We start from the raw sequence: 21,438 nt of genomic DNA on the forward strand, positions 1-21,438 counted from the left end.
GTTTAAAATACAATTAAAAACCATCACTGTCTTGATTTAAAGATAACAGTTATATGAATAAAAACAATTGTTATTTCCATCCTCATTTTCTGTTGTTATTTTAGAGTTTCTATCACAGTATTTTGAGAAGCAAGGGAAGGAACCAATTTAGAAGAAAGTCTCATCTTTGTTAAGAACAGGGGCAGGCACTGTGGCACAGTGGGTTAAACTGCTGCTTGAGAGATTGGCAACCAAGTCCCGACTACTCCACTTCCAATACAACTTCTTGCTAAATGGCCTGGGAAAGCAGTGGAAGATGGTCTAAGTACTTGTATCCCTGCCACCAATGTGAGAAATCTGGATGGAGTTCCTCACTCCTGGATTCAGCACAGTCCTAACTTGGTTGTTGTAGCCATTTGAGGAATGAATCAGTGGATGGAAGATGTCCGTCTCTCTCTGTAGCTCTGCCTTTTAAATAAACAAACAAATAAAACTATATTTAAAAAGCTATGGAACATCATGCAATTAAATAACACTACCACATTTCCATGATAAGTACCACAAACCAACAGCCAATACCATACTGAATGAGGAAAAACTGAAAATATTTCCCCTCAGATCTGGAAGAAGACAAGGTTGTCCACTTTTACACTCTTATTCAATACAGTACTGGAAGTTTTAACAAGAGCACTTAGGGAGGAGAAAGAAAAGGGCATCAAAACTGGAATAGAGGAAGTCAAATTATCCGTGATTGCAGCAGGCATGATGTTGCACATGGAAAAAGCTAAACAATCCACCAAAAAGCTGTTAGAATTGATAAAGCAATTCAGTAAAGCTGCAGGTTACAAAATAAACATACACAAAACAGTACCTTTTTTTTTGTATGCTAATGATGAACTCACAGGAAGAGAAATCAAGATAGATATCCCCATTCACAATAGCCACAAAAATCAAATATTTAGAAATAAATTTAACCAAAGAAGTCAAAGATCTCTACAATTAAAATTAATAAACACTGATATGGAAGAAATCATCTAGGACACACAAAAAATGGAAAGATATTTCTTGCTTATGGATTGGAAAAATCAACATCATCAAAATGTCTATAATACCAAAAACAATCTAAAGATTCAAGGCAATACCTATCAAGATACCAATATCATTCTTTACATACTTAGAAAAAACAATTTTGAGATTTATATAAAATCACAGAAGACCCTGAATAGCCAAAGCAATACTGAATAAAAAAAAAAAAAAAGCAAGCTAGAGCCATCACAATACCTGATGTCAAAGCATAATTCAAAGCTTTAGTAATTAAAACAACTTGGTACTGGCATAAAAAATGATACATAGATCAATGGAACAGAATAGAGAACCTAGAAACTAATTGACGTAAACACAGCTAACTGATTTTTGACAAAAATGCTTAGACCATACAGTGGAATAGGATAATCTCTTCAACAAATGGTGCTGGCTAAAATGGATATACATATGTAGAAGAATGAAATTAGATACATATTCCTCACCATATACAAAAATCAAATCAATATGGACCAAAGACATTTAAGACCTGAGACTATGAAGTTGCTGGAAGAAAATGTAGGGGAAACACTCCAAGACATGGGTGTAGGGAATGACTTCTTGAGCAAGACCTCCAAAGCACAGGTAACAAAAGTAAAACTAAAAAAAAAGAAAATGGCAGTTTATCAAAATCAGAAGCTTTTATACAGCAAAGGAAATGATCAATAGAGTGAAGAGACAGCCAACAAAATGGGAAAAATATTTGCAAACCACATATCTGACAAAGGATCCCAAATATATCAGAAACTTAAAAAATTAACAGCAATAAAACAACCACTCCAGTTAAGAAATGGGTAAAATGCTCAACATCACTAGCCTTCAGGGAGATGCACATCAAAACCAAAATTAGAAATCACCTCACCCCATCCTTACTGGATGGCTAAAATCCAAAACACTTAGATTAATAAATGCTGCGAAGGAAGTGGACAAAGGGGAACACTTATAGACTGTCAGTGGGACTGTCAGCACAGCCATGGTGGAAAACAGTGTGGAGATTTCTCAAAAAACTAGAAACAGAGATGCCATATGATCTAGCATTCCCACTACTGGATATATACCCAAAAGACTTGAACATTATGTATCAAAGAGATACCTAAACCATCATGTTTGTAGTAGCACTGTTCACAATTTGGAGCCAAAATTTGGAACCAACCATGGTCTCTATTATCAGACAAATGGATAAAGAACATCTGGTTTATATACAGAATGGAGTATTATTCAGTAATAAAAAAGAATGCAGCAAAATAGACTCAACTGGAGGAAGCATGTTAGGTTGAAATAAGCCAGACCCAGAAAGACAAATACATCATGTTCTTCCTCATATGTGGGAAATTTAAAAACCAAACAAAAAATAAAGAAAAAAGAAAGATACGCTGTGTATATTTTGTAAAACTTTGTTTTATACCTTTGTCTAATCAATGGTTAAGAATATTAGAGGGTTTCAAGATGGTGGAATAGGGAAAGGTGTACTGCTCTAGGCTAGGGGAAATTAGTAAAAAAAAAAAAAAAGTGGACAATGTACATTTTCAGGGGGAGTTAAAAACTGCATTGGGGATTCTATGGAAGGACAAGGAATGCTGTGGATCTGTATGGAAGGTGCAGATGTGCAGCAACAAGCACTGACACAACACAGGACCCAAGCAGCTAAGAGCCGGAGAAAGCGTCAGCTCTGGAGACAAGGTGAAATCAGACTGCCTTGGCCCAGGCCACTGGTCAGACAGCCAGAGAGAGCCTGGTGGACTATACTGTCTTTGAGTTTGCCATGGGGCCCTGAGGGGGACAGAGTGCCCACTAACCCAGCAACAAAAAGCGCACGTTTCGCGAGTGCCGTGGCTCAATAGGCTAATCCTCTGCCTGCGGTGCCAGCACACCGGGTTCTAGTCCAGGTCGGGGTGCTGGATTCTTCCCTGGCTGCCCCTCTTCCAGGCCAGCTCTCTGCTGTGGCCCAGGAGTGCAGTGGAGGGTGGCCCAAGTGCTTGGGCCCTGCACCCCATGGGAGACCAGGAGAAGCACCTGGCTCCTGCCTTCGGATCAGCGCGGTGCGCAGGCTGCAGCGTGCTGGCCGCGGTGGCCATTGGAGGGTGAACCAAAGGCAAAGGAAGACTTTTCTCTGTCTCTCTCTCTCACTGTCCACTCTGCCTCTCCAAAAAAAAAAAAAAAAAAAAAAAAAAAAAAAAAAAAGAAAGAAAGAAAGAAAGAAAGAAAAAAGAAAAAGGGCATGTTTCTCTCTCTCCATCCCTCCCACAATGGCAACAGGCAACCAGTTGAAAGGAAGTGGGTGACAGTCTGGATTTAAGAAGGAACTGAGGCAGCTCTTGTGTGTGTGCCCAGCAATGGCGGGGCCAAGATGTCGTCTTGACAGCAGTAGCAGCTCAGGTGCAAAGACCCCACAATGGGCGGGGAGAAGGAGCCATTTCAACAGTAGCAGCTGCAGAAGCTCTTGTGCGTACCCAGAAACTGGCACCATTGTGAAATGAGTAGGGTCTGTGTCAGATTACTTTCAGGAATTACTAAAAAGACTTGTATGCCAACAAATTGGGGAACCTGGAAGAACTGCAGATTCCTAGACACATACAATCTACCAAAATTGAGTTAGAGTCATGAAGGCACAGAAAACCTAAACAGATAAATAACCCAGATGGAGACTGAATCAGTAATAAAGACCCTCCCAACAAAGAAAAGCTTAGCACTGGATGGCTTCACTGCTGAATTCTACCAGACTTTTAAAGAATAACTAACTCCAACTCTTTTCAAGCTATTCAAAAAGTTGAAAGGGAGGGAATCCTCTACGCAAACTCCTTCTATGAGGCCAGGATCACATTAATTCCTAAACGAGAAAAAGATACAACAGAAAAACAGAACAATATCCTTAATAAAACAGATGTAAAAATCTTCAACAAAATAATAACTAATCTATCCAAAAACACATCAGAAAGATCATTCACCAGGAAGGACCAGGTGGAATTTGTCCCAGGTATGCAGGGATGGTTCAACATTCACAAATCAATAAATGTGATATATCATATTAACAAATTAAGTATGTTTCTATAAAAACATGATTAGTTCAATAGATGCAGAGAAAGCATTTGACAAAACACAACATCCTTTCATGATGAAAACCTCAAGTAAACTGGGACTAGAAGTAACATTCCTCCATACAATCAAGGCAATTTTTGACAACCCACAGCCAGAATATTATTAAATGTGGGAAAGTTGGAAGTATTCCCACTAAGATCCAGAAACAGACATGGATTCACTCTGTCTTCAATGGTATTCAATATAGTCCTGGAAGTTTTAGCTAGTGCCTTTAGGCAAGAAAAGTAAGGCAAAAGGATAGAAATTGGAAAGGAGGAAGTCAAACTAGCTCTATTTGCAGATGACATGATTCTATATGTAGGGGAGCAAAAAGTCTCCACTAAGAGAGTATTGGAACTCATAAAATTGTTTGTTAAAAGTATCAGGATATAAAATTAACACATAAAAATCAATAGCCTTTGTATACACAGACCATGCCATGGCTGAGAAAGAACTTCTAAGTATAATTCCATTCCCAACAGCTACAAAAAAAAAAAAAAAAAAAAAATTAAACACCTTGGATAAAATTTACTGAGGAGGTCAAAGTTTTGTAGAATGAAAATTATAAAACATCAAAGAAAGAAACAGAAGACACAAAAAATGTAAAACTCTTCCAAGTCTGTGGACTGGAAGAATTAATATCACGAAAATGTCCATACTACCCAAAGCAATTTACAAGTTCAATAAAATCGCAACCAAAATACCAACAACATTCTTTGCAGATCTAGAAAAAATGATGCTGAAATTCACATGGAAACATAAGAGACTCCAAATAGCTAAAGTAATCTAGAGCAACAAAAACAAAGCCGGAGGCATCACAACACCAGATTTCAAAACATACTACAGGGAAATAATAACTAAAACAGCCTGGTACTCCCACAAAAATAGATATGTAGGCCAATGGAACAGAATAGAAACTCAGAAATTAATCTATGCATCTACCATGCATTAATCTATGCATCTACCAACGTACCTGTGACAAAGGAGCTAAAATTAATTCTTGGAGCAAGGACAGTCTCTTCAATAGAAAACTGGATCTCTCTATGCAGAACTATGAAACAAGACCCCTACCTTACATCTTACAAAAAAATCCAATTAAATTGGATCAAGGTCATAAATCTATGAAAGTGTATATATACCATAATTTCCTTATTCAGTCATCAGTTGATGGACGTGAGGGAGTGAGGGAATATTATCATATTCTTAGAATTATATCTACAAATCACACTGAATCTGTTAAAAACTAAATTAAAAATTAAAATAAAAATGAATTGTTTATAGAAAATCCTGAAATATACCTAGAGCACAGTAACTATACAGGTTTTAAAAATAAGTAAATATAAAAATAAGTAAACTGGCTTTGTTTTATTTTTTAAGAAAGCTAGTAAAATCACGAGTGTAATTCCTCTCTCTTTTGTTCAAGTTAAGCATTATTTAAATTGCACTTTAAAGCTCTATGTTTGAAAAATCTAAATGTTAGTAAACACTATGAAGTCTCCATTTACAGAAATAAAAGGATAGAATCAGAAACAATGCTGAATGAAAGGGACAACAAATTTGAAACAAGGCTGATCAAACTGGTTGGCTTGATTATGCTTATTGTATATGGCTTAGCTCACCATTTTTTTTTGTTGGTTGTCTTTATACATTTAGTCAACTTTAGTTTGTAGCTCAGAACTCATGTTAGGATAAGATCGCTATAACATACTGGATATAAAAAAATCAGTATTATGCTATTTTTAAATTTTCATATATATGCTTTTGCTGAAAAGTACAAATTTTGCATTTTGTAAGTAAAATATATAAGCCAATGGAAAGTATCAATATAATTACACATTAATTGTGTGCACACACATTTTATAATTCAAATATACAGACTTTATATAAAGGCCCAAGACTAAGCCTCAGTCCAATCACAAAACACATTTCATTCTGGTCTTCAGAATGTTTAATTTCTTCTTTCCAAAACAGTCTAGGCTCCTCCAGCTGAAATTTTTATACAACAAAGATGCTATTTCCTACTTTATCCTAGTGCCATTACAAGGTAGCAGAGAAACTTAGGTAGCAAACTGGGTAATGAGATGGAGAAAAAAAATAAAAGAGGGTTATTGATTTGGAAAAATGTCTCACTTCATTTAATAATGGTTGGAGGGACGTTATGGGGGGGAAGCCATTGTAATCCATATTCTGTACTTTGGAAATTTATATTCATTAAATAAAAGTTAAAAAAAAAATAATGTCAGTATCTAAACAAATCCCATCCCCAATCTCTCCTGAAGGCTTCTCCTTGAACTCACCTGGAGTTTCTCTGTTTGTTACTATGTTCACATAGGTAAGGAACCTGTTCTTTGTTGAGGGTATATAAAAGTAAACCTAGATTCTACTTCTGAAATGCAGATGAAACACATACATTATACGTATGGAAATGTTATGTATCAAAAGTAAGAAGGTTCTATCCCATACTTAAGACTTTTGGAAGTCTGCTTTTTTCCTTTATCTATGATTTTACCTTTTATCTGTGTTTCCCATTATTAGCAGTTATAACTTCAAAGGACCATTTGTCTGTATCTGAGATATGTGGGCAAAGGTAGTTTCACCAAGTAAGGAGAATCAAGACAGTAGTTGGAAGCATTCTGCATTCTGATCTACTACTTTGTGTTATCATGATCTGCTCTGGTATCTTGAAATTGATGCACAGTTATTCTTAAGTGTTGAAAATTAACTGAAATGTGATCCCTGTTGAACATGGTGGTGGGAATGGGAGAGGGAAGAGATGTATAATTTGGGACATGCTCAGGCTGACTTGCCCCAAGTGGTGGAGTTGGAAGCATACCAGGGGATTCCAATTCAATCCCATCAAGGTGGCATGTACCAATGCCATCTCACTGTTCCAGGTGATCAGTTTCAGTTCTCAGTTGGTCATGGTGGAGGGACTGGGAGTCAAAGGGAGCACATAGACAAGTCTAGTACCTGCTAACGCTAACCGATGGAGTAAATAAAGGGGAGAGTGATCCAACATGGGAAGTGAGATACTCAGCAGACTCATAGAATGGCAGATGTCCTAAATAGCACTCTGGCCTCAGAATCAGCCCTAAAGGCATTCGGAGCTGGCTGAAAAGCTCATGAGAAATCCTATCAATTTCCATTACTTTGTTTCTTTATTCACTTCTTCCTCTTGCATTCTAAACACAAATGTTTACCAAGGGTATTTACTTCACCACCTCCACTTGCAAAACAAAGTTTACCAGAAGGGTTTGTCTAATCTTGTAAATTGAACCATCCTCTCTACTTCGCTGATTTCTTGCCTATTTACTTGTACAAGTCTTCTGGTTATTTCATTGTTGATACCATAAGTGCACTCCAAAATTTAATATCTATGTCTCAATGTATTTTTTTCTCAAGTTGAAAACAACCTATCATATATGATTCTCCATCACTCATCTAAAGTCCACAGTAATTATCAAGTTTCAAACCACAGACTTGTACTTCTTCACTCCAGCTCATTCTACAGAAACCTATCATTGGAACCATAGTTCTTTATTTGAAAATTCCACTGAGGATAATAGGCCTTCTATTATCTGTATAATCAGGTTATGACTTTTCTACTGTATTATCACTATTCCTCACCCAACTGTTACTCTCAAAACATAACACAATGTCTATACTGTCTCTGTGTCTCCAAGTATCTAGCACAATGTCTGATGCTAGTAAAACAGAGGAAAAATATAAATGTAAATTGGTAGTAAGAGATAGGAGCTGATCCACCAGGTCTTCAGAATTCACAACACTCATGGAGAATCATTTTAGGTCTTCACTCTCCAGATCTCAGTTCCTTTTTAAACTACTCTATCTCAAGAATAACTGAGAGCAATGGCTCTCAATTAGGCATTGCACCACAATCTACAGGGTGTTTCAAAAATCTATCAGGAGGCTTCTGGGTATCTGAGTAACTGAGTAATGGTTCAGAATTGTGTGGACAAGGGCAATGAATGCAGATGTTTTGAAATAAAACCCTGCTTATGACTGTCAAGTCTAGAGCTTAACTTGTTCTGTATCACTCTTCACAGTTTTAAAATACAGTACAATTTTTTACAGGAATGCAAGCACCTCAAACATATAATGTATTTTGTTTTTTTTTTAGTTATTTATTACTTTGAAAACAATCCTATCACAGAAAGCAATGTGCCTCATTATTCAAGTCACTAATATAACCTGCTTATAGCAGTCTCATTTGTGGTTTTCTCTTTCTAGATTAATATATCCTATCTCAAAACATATTTTTCATGCTAATGGTAAAGCCTGCTACAATGAAAACAACCAAGCAGTAAATTTGTCACAGTCTCAATGTGTCCATATATAAGTGGATTATGTGCTGAGTTATCTTGGAGTTGTTGACAGAATCATACATTTATGAAGTATCATAAAATGCCAAGTCTTATGTATTTTACAATGGAAAAAAAAACACAACAAATATTTCTGACTAGAAATGAAACTGAAAAAAAGTCTTAAAAATCTCTGGTATATTTATCAAATATCATGTAGTAATTAACAGCATATAGGATTAGTAATACCTAGACACGTAATAAATCAAATACTATCTGTGCTTGCCAATATAGTATTTATACACGTGCTGACACACTGGATTTAAATAACTTATAACCAAAAGTCTAAGATTATTAAAAAGAATATGACCTTTTTACTTTTTTAAAGGATCTCATAAAAAATTAAAATATTACTTTTGCTTGTATTATATTTCTGATGAACATGCAGTTCTAAGTAATAAGAAAACAGATAACATTACTGATCTTAAGCTAGTAGGACAATAAAAAATGCATACTAACTTCATCAGTGAGTTCTCCAAACACTGTTATGACATCTATTAAAAGACTTGCAGTATAGAAGGACTTGATCATGTTTCTGGAAGACAAACAGCAGGTTTTATTTAAATGAAAAACAAATGTAGTATTATTCATGCAGCTATTTAAAAAAACAATGTTCATAAATGTACTCTGAAAACAACATCTTAAATGAAATCAGATTTCAAAAATATACAAGAGATCTTTTTCTAATCTGTTATCAGGAGAAAGTAACATGACTCACATTATAAGTATATATTTACAGCAAAGATTAACTGTATGCTTTGGATTTTAGAAAATGTAATTATAGTGAATCCATATCAAACCTTAACACATTATCTGCAAATAAATATTATCATAATAATGACTGGGCTGTAATTTTGGCTAAAATCAACACATATTTTACTGATTGTTAAAAAAAAGACTAATTAGGATATATTTCCTGATAATATGGATATTTTAGCCATTTTATTCATCTTATTTTCAAAATTTTTATTTATTGATTGATTTGCTTATTTGAGAAGCAGAACAAGAGACAGAGATTGCATGGTTACATCAACTAGTTCACTCCCCAAATGCCTGCAAGCTGGGAGCCAGGAAGCCAAATACTTCAGCCATCACTGCTGCCTCCTACAGTATACATTAGCAGGAAATGTGGAGGCAAAGTCAGAACTTGAATCCAGGTACTCCAATGTAAGACCCACACATCCTGATAACTTAATGCTAAGCTAAACACCTGACTCTCAGTTATTTTCTCTAAATTCAAAGGCCTGCATTTATAAGCATAAACGATTCTAAGGTGCCATGGTGAAGACAAAAAAAAAAAAAAAAAAGGTATGTGTGCGTGGGAGGGGCTTCAGGCATTTAGTGTACTGGTTAGAGGCTAGCTGGGAGACCAGGATTGTGTTGCTGGCTCCTGGCTTAATCTTAGACCAATCCTAAACTCTGTAGGGACTGAATTGGTGGCTGGGAACTATCCCTTTCTGTCTTTCTGCCAAATGGAAGGGAGGAAGGGAGGAAGGAAAGGAGAGAAGGAGAGAGGGAGGGAGGGAGGAGGATTGAGGGAGGGAAGGAGAAGGAAAGGAGGGGGGGAGGGAGGGAGGGGGGGAGGGAGGAAGGAAAGAATCAATCTACATCACTCAAGAAAGACAGTTGTTCCATAAAAAAACTAGATAATTCTGTTCAGTATGCAACCTCTCAAGTTTTCTTTTTTTACTTACTTGTGAAATCGCCCAGCACGATCTTCATTGTCTGCATATAAAAACATTTTCAAAGCATAATTCTCCAAATGGGCAGAGCCAACTATTTCTTGAGTAATAGCTTCATTATCACCCAACTGTTTCTTAAGCTAAAATAAAATCAGATACATAGTTTATAATTTAGGAACCTGACAAGTGTGTTTTCAAGTACAAATAAGCCTAAAATGTACTATCAGATTACCTAAAATTGGAATTAGTCTTTTCTAAACATATATAATTTAAAATTTTAATTTCATTTTTATCAGATATTTAAAAAAAATAAAAGCATTGTGTTATGTCCTAAATAGTACCACTCAAAACAAAGCAAAGATTCAATAGTAAGTAATGCATAAGATGATAAACTCAGAATTGGATAATGGAAATTTTTAAAATGCAGACACATACCTCAAATCAATACAGAACTTTTAAATGTATAAGTCTGCCTATCTCTTTCCTACCCATACAGTATAATAAAGTATCTTTAAAAACAACAAAGTTCTACCTTTTTATTCAGACTATCATATTGGAATAAAATGACTTTCTGGAATACCAGATCTCAGTAGCAAACTATTATTTAAAAATTACTTTTTTAAAGATGTTATGAAGTAAAAATTTAAACAGAAAAGGGTCTCAGAATTTGTCACAAAATCAGCAAATACTCTCATAAATGTAAAGACATAATTTAAGTCCAGAAGAGATTTAATGTTGGAATTTATTTAAGTTCCTTTATAAATGTGCTTTTACACTTTATTATTATAAAAACAGCTTGGCTTCTTTATATCCAAAGCTATTATCTTAGTTATTATTATTATATTGTGAAATTAATAAAGAGATATTCCACATGTTTGTTAGTTGGAATTTGACAAATATATTTCCATGAGTGAAAAAAATTTTCCTTCCTGCCCCAACCTCATCCCTCCAAAAGAGAATATTTAAATTTTCATGTTTCCATAGAAGTAGCAATAGAAGTAGGCCAGAAAGGCTCCACTGGCAGCTGAATTCCCTCTGTGGCACCTGAAATCTAACTGCAGCAGATGACAGTTACTCTGAGTCAGTAGGCCAGAGAATCACATAAAGTTACAGAGAACACTTCTGTCCATAGTTACTTAAACACAATGAGGCAAGAAAGTTCTACATTGGAATATGCTTTCATCTGAATAATACTCTCCCAACAATAATAAAAAACAAATACAAAACCCTAGAATGATGAGTCTAAATGTTTTGACTTGATTTTTAGTATGTCTAAATTTTGTTTCTGTCAACAAAAGAAAGCAATTACGGGGTGGGAACTTGGCACCATGGTTAAGATGCTGCCAGGGACATTTATATCCCATATTGTAGAGCCTGGATTTTTGAGTTGGCGCCACTCTCTACTGAGATTATTGCTCATATGCACCCTGGTAGGCAGCCAGTGATGGCTCAAGTACTTGGGTTCCTGTCATCCATGTAGGAGACCCAGACTGAGTTCCTGGATCCTGGTTTCAGCCTGGCCCGATTACTGAGTGAGATCTATTTCTTCATGCACTGACTCCCAATACAACTCATTCAATTTTCCATCCATACGCACCACCCACAGTGATCTGTGACATTACATCAGGCTCAAGAAGGTGACTCTTTAGTCACCTACCTCATTCCTGCTAAGAGGGGAGGATACTTGTACCTCACCCTGGACTGAAAGAGGGAGGATAAGCATAAGCAATCAATAAAATTTCTTTCATAGTCTCTTTCACTAATAAATGGCTCATTTCACTAAATAAATGGATAATTTCAATATGTAAGGGGCTGGTGCTGTGGCCTAGTAGTTAAACCTGTCTACAGTGCTGGCATCCCACATGGGCACTGATTCAAATTCCGGCTGCTCCACTTCCGATCCAGCTCTCTGCTAATGTGCCTGGGAAAGCAGTGGAAGATGGCCCTGGCACCCACGCGGAAGACCCAGAAGCTTTTGGCTCTTGGCTTCATATTGGCCCAATTCTGGCCATTATTGCCATTTAGGGAGTGATTCAGAGAATGGAAAACCTCTTTTGTGTCTCCCCCTCTCTCTGTCTATAACTCTGCTTCCCAAATCAAAATACATCTTTAAAACAAAAAAAGAGCTATTTAAGAACTCCCAAATCAATCCACAGGACTGCATGAAGGGAGGCTTGAAAGCTTGTTATTTATGAAAGGATATCAAAAGCTATGTACAATAATGTGGAACAAGATACTTATATCTGCAAAGATGGCTGAATCTACTTTAACTTTTACTTACAACTCCCCTGACAGTATGGTGTAAATAAAAAAATTGTATCTAACTTTCCCTCAGGTACAGTGTTATTGACTGTTGCCAAGAGAAACAAACTAAAATGAAAACATATACATGAAAATTAAATAAAATGGTATTTTGAGCATAGCCAGAAAATAAATGATCAGGGTTTAACTTACAGCTTCTAACTGATCCATTAATTTTGATAAAAATTTACGACATTCAGGAGTTTTACTATCAATCTTCATTCCAGTTTGCATGGCATATAACCGACCTATAAAGAAAAGAAAGATAAGGTGATTTAAACAATTTTTCTTTAAAACATTCTTTTCTATGGCTGAAAGCTTAAAAATATATGTTTTGCCTAGTGAATAATTTAAAACATAAATTTAAAAATAAAACTTTGACAATTTTACTTATAAAGAACACAAACATTATATAAAGAATGATAAAAATAGAAAATAGCAACAACATTTTATCAAGTAATACCTTTCTTTTTGTAGTATATTAAAAAAAATACAAGAATGACTAGGTAGGTCCTAAACTGTCAAAAGTACCTATAATTTAATTGGAGAATCAGGGCACTCAGAACAGTCAAATGTACAAGAACACTTGCCAAGTATTAGATAAGTGATACTGACAAAATAGACAATGTGGGCTATGGTAGCAAAAAATGAGACTTGAATTAAGGTTTATAGCAAGAATTCACTTTTTTATTTTTATTTATTTTTTATTTTTTATTTTTTTTTTTTACTTTTTGACAGGCAGAGTGGACAGTGAGAGAGAGACAGACAGAGAGAAAGGTCTTCCTTTTGCCATTGGTTCACCCTCCAATGGCCGCCATGGCCGGCGCGCTGCAGCCGGCGCATCGCGCTGATCGGAAGCCAGGAGCCAGGTGCTTTTCCTGGTCTCCCATGGGGTGCAGGGCCCAAGGACTTGGGCCATCCTCCACTGCACTCCCAGGCCATAGCAGAGCTGGCCTGGAAGAGGGGCAACCGGGACAGAATCCGGCGCCCCGACCGGGACTAGAACCTGGTGTGCCGGCGCGGCAAGGCAGAGGATTAGCCTAGTGAGCCAGGGCGCCGGCCGCAAGAATTCACTTTTATGATATACTCCATTTTTAACAAATTTTATGCATATGGTCTTTTTAAATATACATGCATAACTTCTCTTTAAAAAAACTAATGGGGTAGATGATTAGCCTGTAGTTAGGAGGCTCACAAATCACATAGGAGTGCCCGTGTTCAATTCATAGCTCCAGCTTCTGACTCTGCCTTCCTGCCAGTACTGATCTTGGGAGGCAGAGGTGAATGAATGCTCAGTTGGGCTCATCCAGCCCAGATTCAGTAGCTGCAGTCTAACCAGAAGATGCGAGCTCTTTCTCTGCATCTCAAGAATTTTTGAAACTTAAAAAATAAAAGTAAAAACATCTGAGGTAAAGCAAAGGCTGAAGACATCTACTACTAACACCACAATCCTAATTACTCTCCTAGTGAGAGCTGGGAACTTTTACGTAGTAATTGGTGTTACCAATGGCATGTACATTACATTATAAATTATATCGTAGCCTTTTTCATTTTGAGAGATGATCTTAAAACTGTCCTCAAAATGTAAACAGGCACTTTTCAAGAGAGGAAACTCAAATGGTTAGCAGACACATGAAAAAGTGCTCAGGATCACTAGCCATCAGGGAAATGTCAATCAAAACTACAATAAGGTTTCACCTCACCCCAGTTAGAATGGCTCTCAAACAGAAATCAATAAACAATAAATGTTAGCAAGGATGTGGGGAAAAAGGTACCCTAATCCACTGCTGATGGGAATGTACACTGGTACAGCCATCGTGGAAGATAATATGGGGATACCTCAGAAATCTGAATATAAACCTACCATATGAACCACTCATCCCACTCCTGAGAATTTACCCAAAACAAAAGAAATCAGCATAGGAAAAGAGTGATTTGCACCCTCATGTTTATTGCAGCTTAATTCATAATAGCTAGGATAGAGAATCAACCCAGATGTCCATCAACTGAAGACTGGATAAAGAAATTACAGTACATATACACTATGAAATACTAAACAGTGGTAAAAAAAAAAAAAAAAGAAATCCATCATTTGCAACAAAATGGATGCAACTGAAAACCAGTATACTTAGTGAAATAAGCCAGTCCTCAAAAGACAAATACCATGTTTTCTCTGATCTGTGGTAACAGAGTACCTATACCTAAAAGGTAATCTATAGGAGGGAAATTGACACTTTGAGATATGATGATCTTTAACAACCCTTGTCTCAACTTCTGAGGAATAGTTTTTGTTTTCTTTCATACTTTTTTTTTAACTCTTTACTTAGTGTAGGGTTTACTTTATGAGTGTAAAGTTAACAAAATAGACCTTTGTAAAATATAAGAATGGAAATAGGAGAGGGAGGAGGAAGAAGGGTGGGAAAGTGGGTGAGAGGGAGGTTCCTGTGGAAAGTATCACTGTTTTTGAATCTGAATATATATGAAATACATGAAATTTGTATACCTTAAATAAAAAAAAAAACCACTGTCCTCCAAAACAAAGTAGTAACATGCAGTTATACCTGCAACATTATGTAAACATCTATTTTCCCCAAACTAAAAAAATTGATATTAAACTCAAATTTCTGTGAATCTGAGGACTGAAAGCAGTATCTCCCTGTTGGACTCTTCCTGTCAATTTGAAGACTCATTGGTTTCTGTTTTGTCTCAACTACTAAAAAGGTATTAAGTATTTGCTGGGTAGCTCTATATTTTCCATTCTGAACTAGGTGTAGCCATCCATAAATAAGAAAAAGCATCTGCCAAATCAGCTTTTTTTTTTTTAACAAATTGATTTATAACAATTCTTTATGTAGTCATAAATAGAAATGTAACATCCTAGCCCCCAATGCAGTCTTGTCAACCTACCCTCCCTTCTTGCTTTACTTTTCTCTCTAGCACATAATCAACTACTATTTATGCATTCTTTGTCTCAATGCCAACTAGTACTGAAACTCCAAGATGATAGGGATTTTTGTCTATCTGGTTTGCTGATGTGTCCCTGGCATCTAAGAGAGTGCTCAATAAACATTTTTCTGAATAGATAAATACATGAATGAAAGAATAGCTCATTCTGCCCACTGATTTAAATGTCACTTTTCTCATTCATTATAATATATTAAATTTTCTTGGGATAACAGGGTCCAGTTCTGTGTATTTTCTATCCTGTTAGGCTATTGCCCTATCACTGTTTTCTATACTAGAGGTTCACAACAGGGTTTAGTATCTGTTAATTACTCTTATGATTTCAAATTCAATTCTGTTTGCCTGATAAAATCTTTAAAAAATGTATTTAATACACCTTTATACAGTATCTGCATCACTGTGTTTTTAATTTTGATGGTTTTATTGAAGGAATTCCCTTTTTTTATTTTTTATTTTTGACAGGTAGAGTTATAGACAGTGACAGAGAGAGACAGAGAGAAAGGTCTTCCATTGATTGACTCCCCAAATGGCAGCTACGGCTGGCGCTGTGCTGATCCAACGCTAGGAGCCAGGTGCTTCTTCCTGGTCTCCCATGCGGGTGCAGGAGCCCAAGCACTTGGGCCATCCTCCACTGCCCTCCTGGGCCACAGCAGGGAGCTGGACTGGAAGAAGGGCAACTGAGACTAGAACTCAGAGCCCATATGGGATGCTGGCGCTGCAGGCAGAGGATTAACCAAGTGAGCCAAGGCGCTGGCCCTGAAGGAACTGCCTTTTAATCATGAGGCTTTATGGCTACCTCATGTTATAGAATTTGAAATTTAATTTCTTAATGTATTTATTTTCTCACCTCAAATTTAAGGATTTGATGCATTTAGTTACTATTAACAGGAGAAAACAATGGCATTTCACAAGTGTCCAGATTTACACTGCCACACTACGCAGCATGAGAACACTTTCACACAGACACTAATCTGAGAAGCCAAAAAATAAGAACTTCACTTAAACAGCCCCTGCTTTGACCACAAATGTTACGGAATTTTTTGTCTTCTTTCTTCTTCTATTAACCAGCCATACTTCAGTATGAAGTTGTCCTAGTCCTTTTCCCATCTGCTTATGCCAGGTTTTAATCAGTCACTCCTGTTCCCCTCAAAATAAGGCTTGGGGGCCGGCACTGTGGCATAGCAGGTTAAAGCCATGCCCTGCAGCGACGGCATCCCCTATGGACACTGGTTCGAGTCCCAGCTGATTCACTTCTGAACCAGCTTATCTGCTAGTGAAACCCGGAGGAAGAAGCACCTGGCTTCAGACAGGCCCAGTCCTGGCTGTTGTGGCCATTTGGGAAGTGAACCAGCAAGTGGAAGAAACTCTCTCTCCTCCTCTCTGTAACTCTGCCCTTCAAATAAATAAATAAATCTTAATCTCTATTTATATTTCCCAAATAACTGATTTGGCTGAGGTCACAGAAAGCATGATTTGATGACTGGAATTCTACTATCCATTTGGACCTTAAGGAAACCTTGGAAATGCCAATCCTGTGCTGCTTAGTAGCTCTGTTAGCTGGAATGGGCTTAGGTCCCACATAACTTCATGGAGTTGGCACACTAGCACTAGGTACTGTCAACACCACATTCTTTTACACAAGGAAGTAAATCCTTATTTCCTTAGCCATTGTTATTTTATACTTTCCACAATAAGCAAGAAACTTCAGACTAATAATGCAAAAACAGCATCATGTTGTTAATTCTTATCAATCATTTCACCTCTAAATAATTTCATATACTTTCACTCACACACTTGCCATTCCACAATTAAATTCCCATCTCAAACTTCTGTACTACAAAGCAACCATTCTGAATGCTAACTCTTTCTTCTAACATTCAGCTATGCACATAAATACAAGCTTCCTGTTCACTGGCCTACACATTTTTTTAATCTTAGTTTATACACATATTCAGTCTTTGCCACTACAATGACATTATAACATAACATCTATAATTGAAGAAATTGAAGAATGGGATTATCTCTGCATTAGAAAGCATGAGGACATAAACTAGCATGGCTTTGCTGAGTTTCTTATGTGGCTTATAATTTGTAGCACAAAAAGTATATAACAAGATACATTCTCTAATGCTAAAAAAAGTGAAAAGACCTCAAAATCCACTTATGAAAATTAGTCTTTTTCTCATAAGGATGAAATTTTCCCATAAGGATGAAAAAAAATCACTTTTATGTAGAATTCTGTTCAAGACAATTTATCCTAGTGGCAGCAATGTAATCAAAAATGAATGTCTAACGTGGAAAATACTTACCAAAACAATTAAATTTATAGCTAAAATCGTCTGTAAGAAAATATAGCTGATTTATTTCATCAAGGAAATGTTTATTTTTATGAATAAATATTATTTGATGATGAGTAATGAGGCATATTTGCAACAGGATTAAATACTTTCCAAACTACTTTAATTTAATGAGAGGCATTTAGGAGACAAACATTATAAATTTGAAGGTATGCAGAATTCAGTTTCACAGAATCTGAACATTAATATTCTGACATGTTTATGCTTATCCATGAGAAATAAAAAATGCATGATATAAATATACATATAAAGATTTAGAAAATCAATTTCATAAACTGATGTTTTATTTACTGGTTAAATAAACATGATGCTTCAAATAGGATTTATATGTACTGATGCTTAAAAGTAAATTTTATTCCAAGAAATAGAATTGAGTAAAGTACTCTACTCTTTTTTTTTTCTGAAGATTTATTTATGTATTTGTTAGGCACAAGTAGAGAGAGAGAGGGAGAGACAGAGAGATCTTTCATCTACTGGCTCAAATAGGATGCAGCGGCCAGGGCTGAGCCAGGTGAAAGCCAGGAGCTAGGAGCTTCATCCAGGTCTCCCACGTGTGTGGCAGGGTACCAAGCACTTGGGGCATCCTCTGCTGATCTCAGGTCATTAGCAGGGAGCTGGATCATAAATGGGGCAGCTAGGACAGAACCAGTACCCATATGGGATGCAGGCATTGCAGGTGGTGGTTTTATTCACCACGCCACAATGCCGACTCTGCTAACTCTACTCTTAAGTACGTATACTGTAAATACCAGCTACATGTTTAGCACTATCATTTGTAAAGGGACTTCTCAAAGACTAAATATTGTAGCTTTTAGAGTAATAATATCTTTTTTTTAAGAAAAGATTATTTATTTCTTTGAGAAGTAGACAGACAGATAAAAAGGTCTTCCATCTGCTGGTTCACTCCCCAAAGGCTGCAATGCTCAGAGGTGGCCGATCTGAAGCTAGGAGCCAGGAGTTTCTTCCAGGTCTTCCATGTGAGTGCCCGGGCCCAAGCACTTGGACCATCTTCCACTGCTTTCCTAGGCCATCAGCAGGGAGCTGGATTGAAAGAGCAGCCAGGACATGAACTGGCACCCACATGGGATGCTGGTGCCACATGCCAAGGTTTATACTACTACACCACAGTGCAGGCCCCAGAGAAAGTATATCTATAAAAAATTTGGATTACAAGATGGCTGAATAGGAAAACGACATGATATTTTTGATGAGGTAAAGACAGCAATAGAAATGCAGAGAAAGTGTGCTGAAGAGGAGAGCTGGAGAGATGTTTACAGTGAAAATTCTAAAGAGGGACACCATGGAGCAGCATGGAAAGAGCAGACATGAAGCTCCAAGCGTGGACACCACACGTGACTCCCGTAGCTGCGGGCTGGAGGAGACCCCAGCTTCTGAGAGCTTGGTGATGGTAGACTGGCAGGCTGTGCCACTGGTGATATTTCATGAGGGAAATCTTGAGGACCATACTGACTTTGAGTCTGGCCCATAGTCCTGCTGGGGGGGGCATGGTGCCCACCAAACTGAGTGAAGGAAAAACACATTTCTTTCTCCCCATCCCCTCATAAGGGCGCTCAGCAACCAGTGGAGGGAAGGCACCATCTTGACAAGAGTGGAGGCTGTGGCACTTCTTGTGGGCGGCCAGACTGTATGAGGGAAAAATCCACACCTCCCATCGATTTTGAGGCTGGCTGAGACGGTTGGCAGGCGGCTAGGCACTCATGTAGGACTGCGAGATGTCCCATCCTCTCAACCCATCAGAGGCTCTGGGGCTCAAACTGCCAAAGCGGAGCACTCACAAGCAGTTGGCTCTGGAAACACTCTACTCTCTCCGTGGATGGGGCAGGCTTGCAGGGAGGAGAGGGAATCCTCCGCATCCTGTGACTGTGGGAGCTTTGTGAGCTGTGACTGTGGGAATTCTGACTGCATGACAGGGCGGGAGTGTAGCTGGGTCTCTGGTCAGTCAGTGGTCTAGTGTCTGAGGCTCAGACCTTCCTGACTATGGAGTGGTTCATTGCAGCAGGTTCTGTGCTCACATTAAGGACTGCAGAGGACTTTTGTGAAGTTCATGATTAGCATGGGAAGAGTATTGTAGCCTCTATGGACTAACCCTGAGCACTGAATCACCTTGGAAGAGAGGAGGTATGATTACACAACAGCCATGATCACACCATCCCTACTGTTAACAATAGAGATTTACCCAACTTGGGTGTCACCCTGGATTCTCACCCAACCTTTGAACTCTGACCAGAACTCCCTGGTCCCACTCAGAACATGCCTTTGGGTATGAATTCAAGGAACAGATATTCAAATAAGCTGCAGAGGCATAGTTCAAAAATAAAAATCAATGGAGAAAACCAACAAGTGTTTTCACAAATGTCTAAAAATAAATGCACAAATACAAGAAACAAGAACAAGGAAGACAACATGACTCCCCAAAAGATATATAACACTTCAATATCAGAATGTGAAGATGAAGAGATTGAGGAAATGCCTTAAAAGGAATTCAAAATAATGATCTTAGGGTTACTCAAAACAATGCGAAGCAAATTCACGAGTTAATGAAATCTATAAGTGACATGGATGATAAAGTTTTCTGTGAGATAGAGATTTTGGAGAGAAATCAATCTGAAATATTAGAAATGAAGAATTCATTGTATCAAATAAAAAACACAGTGGAAAGCCTTAACAACAGACTTGCTGAGGCAGAGGAAAGAATATCTGAGCTAGAAGACAAATCTATGGAAATTTCTCAGTCAGATAAAAAAAAAAAAAACAAAGAAAGAAGAAGAAGAGAAAGAGGAAGAAGAGCAGGAAGAGGAAAAAGCAGAGGAGGAGGAAGAGGAGGAAAAAGAGGAAGAGGAAAAAAAATTTAAAAAATTAAAAACAGTGTTTGAGCTTTATGGGATACTATCAATTGACCCAATATACAGGTCTTTGGAATTGCTAAAGTGTGTAAAAAGAGACTGGACAACAAGGCCTATTCAGTATGGTAACAGAAAGCTTCCATTATTTGGAGAAAGAAAGGAACATCTGAGTATAGGAAGCACACAGAACACCATTTAGACAAGAGCAGAAAAGAACTCCAATAAGATACAAGTGGTCAAACTTTTAACAATGAAACATAAAGAAAACTTTCTAAAATGCGTTGGAGAGAAATGCTGGATTACGATCACAGTATCTACAATTAGTTGATTTCTCATCAGAAACAGCACAGGCTAGGAGAGAATGAAGAGACACAGACAAGTCTTAAAAGAAAAAAAAAAAACTTTCAACACAGAATACAGTACCCTGCAAAGTTCTCGTCATTTACAGATGAAGGTGAAATAAAAACCTTTCATAACAAACAGAAATGGAAAGAATTTGTCATCATTGGTCCAGCATTACAAATGAAGTTTAAAGATATGCTATAAACAGAAACACAGAAAAATAGCTGAAAGAAGGTGAAGACAAAAAAATCTCCTATTAAAAGTACAAAGGAAATCCAAAGCAAACAATAGGAATATTTAAGGAAAAAGAGCAGGGCAACAGTAAACTTGAAGATAAATGGTCTAATGGTCGAAATTATCCAATTAACATACAGATTGGCTGAAAGGGTTAAAAAACAAGACTCACATATTT

General features: G+C 37.2%; 1 protein-coding gene across 3 annotated transcripts in view; it reads right to left on the minus strand.

The window, feature by feature from the left end:
- Positions 1-21,438, minus strand: part of VTA1 (vesicle trafficking 1) — a 105,000-nt gene that overhangs the window by 64,936 nt on the left and 18,626 nt on the right. For all 3 annotated transcript variants that reach the window (XM_051854265.2, XM_070073492.1, XM_002714850.5), the window contains exons 2-4: positions 12,653-12,747; positions 10,211-10,338; positions 8,976-9,051 (exon numbers count right to left, since the gene is read on the minus strand). In XM_051854265.2, coding sequence (XP_051710225.2) covers positions 8,976-9,051; positions 10,211-10,338; positions 12,653-12,747 — 299 coding nt within the window. The remainder of the gene's footprint in view (positions 1-8,975; positions 9,052-10,210; positions 10,339-12,652; positions 12,748-21,438) is intronic.

The sequence above is a fragment of the Oryctolagus cuniculus genome, chromosome 5 (genome assembly GCF_964237555.1).
Source record: "Oryctolagus cuniculus chromosome 5, mOryCun1.1, whole genome shotgun sequence".
Lineage (NCBI taxonomy): Eukaryota > Metazoa > Chordata > Mammalia > Lagomorpha > Leporidae > Oryctolagus > Oryctolagus cuniculus.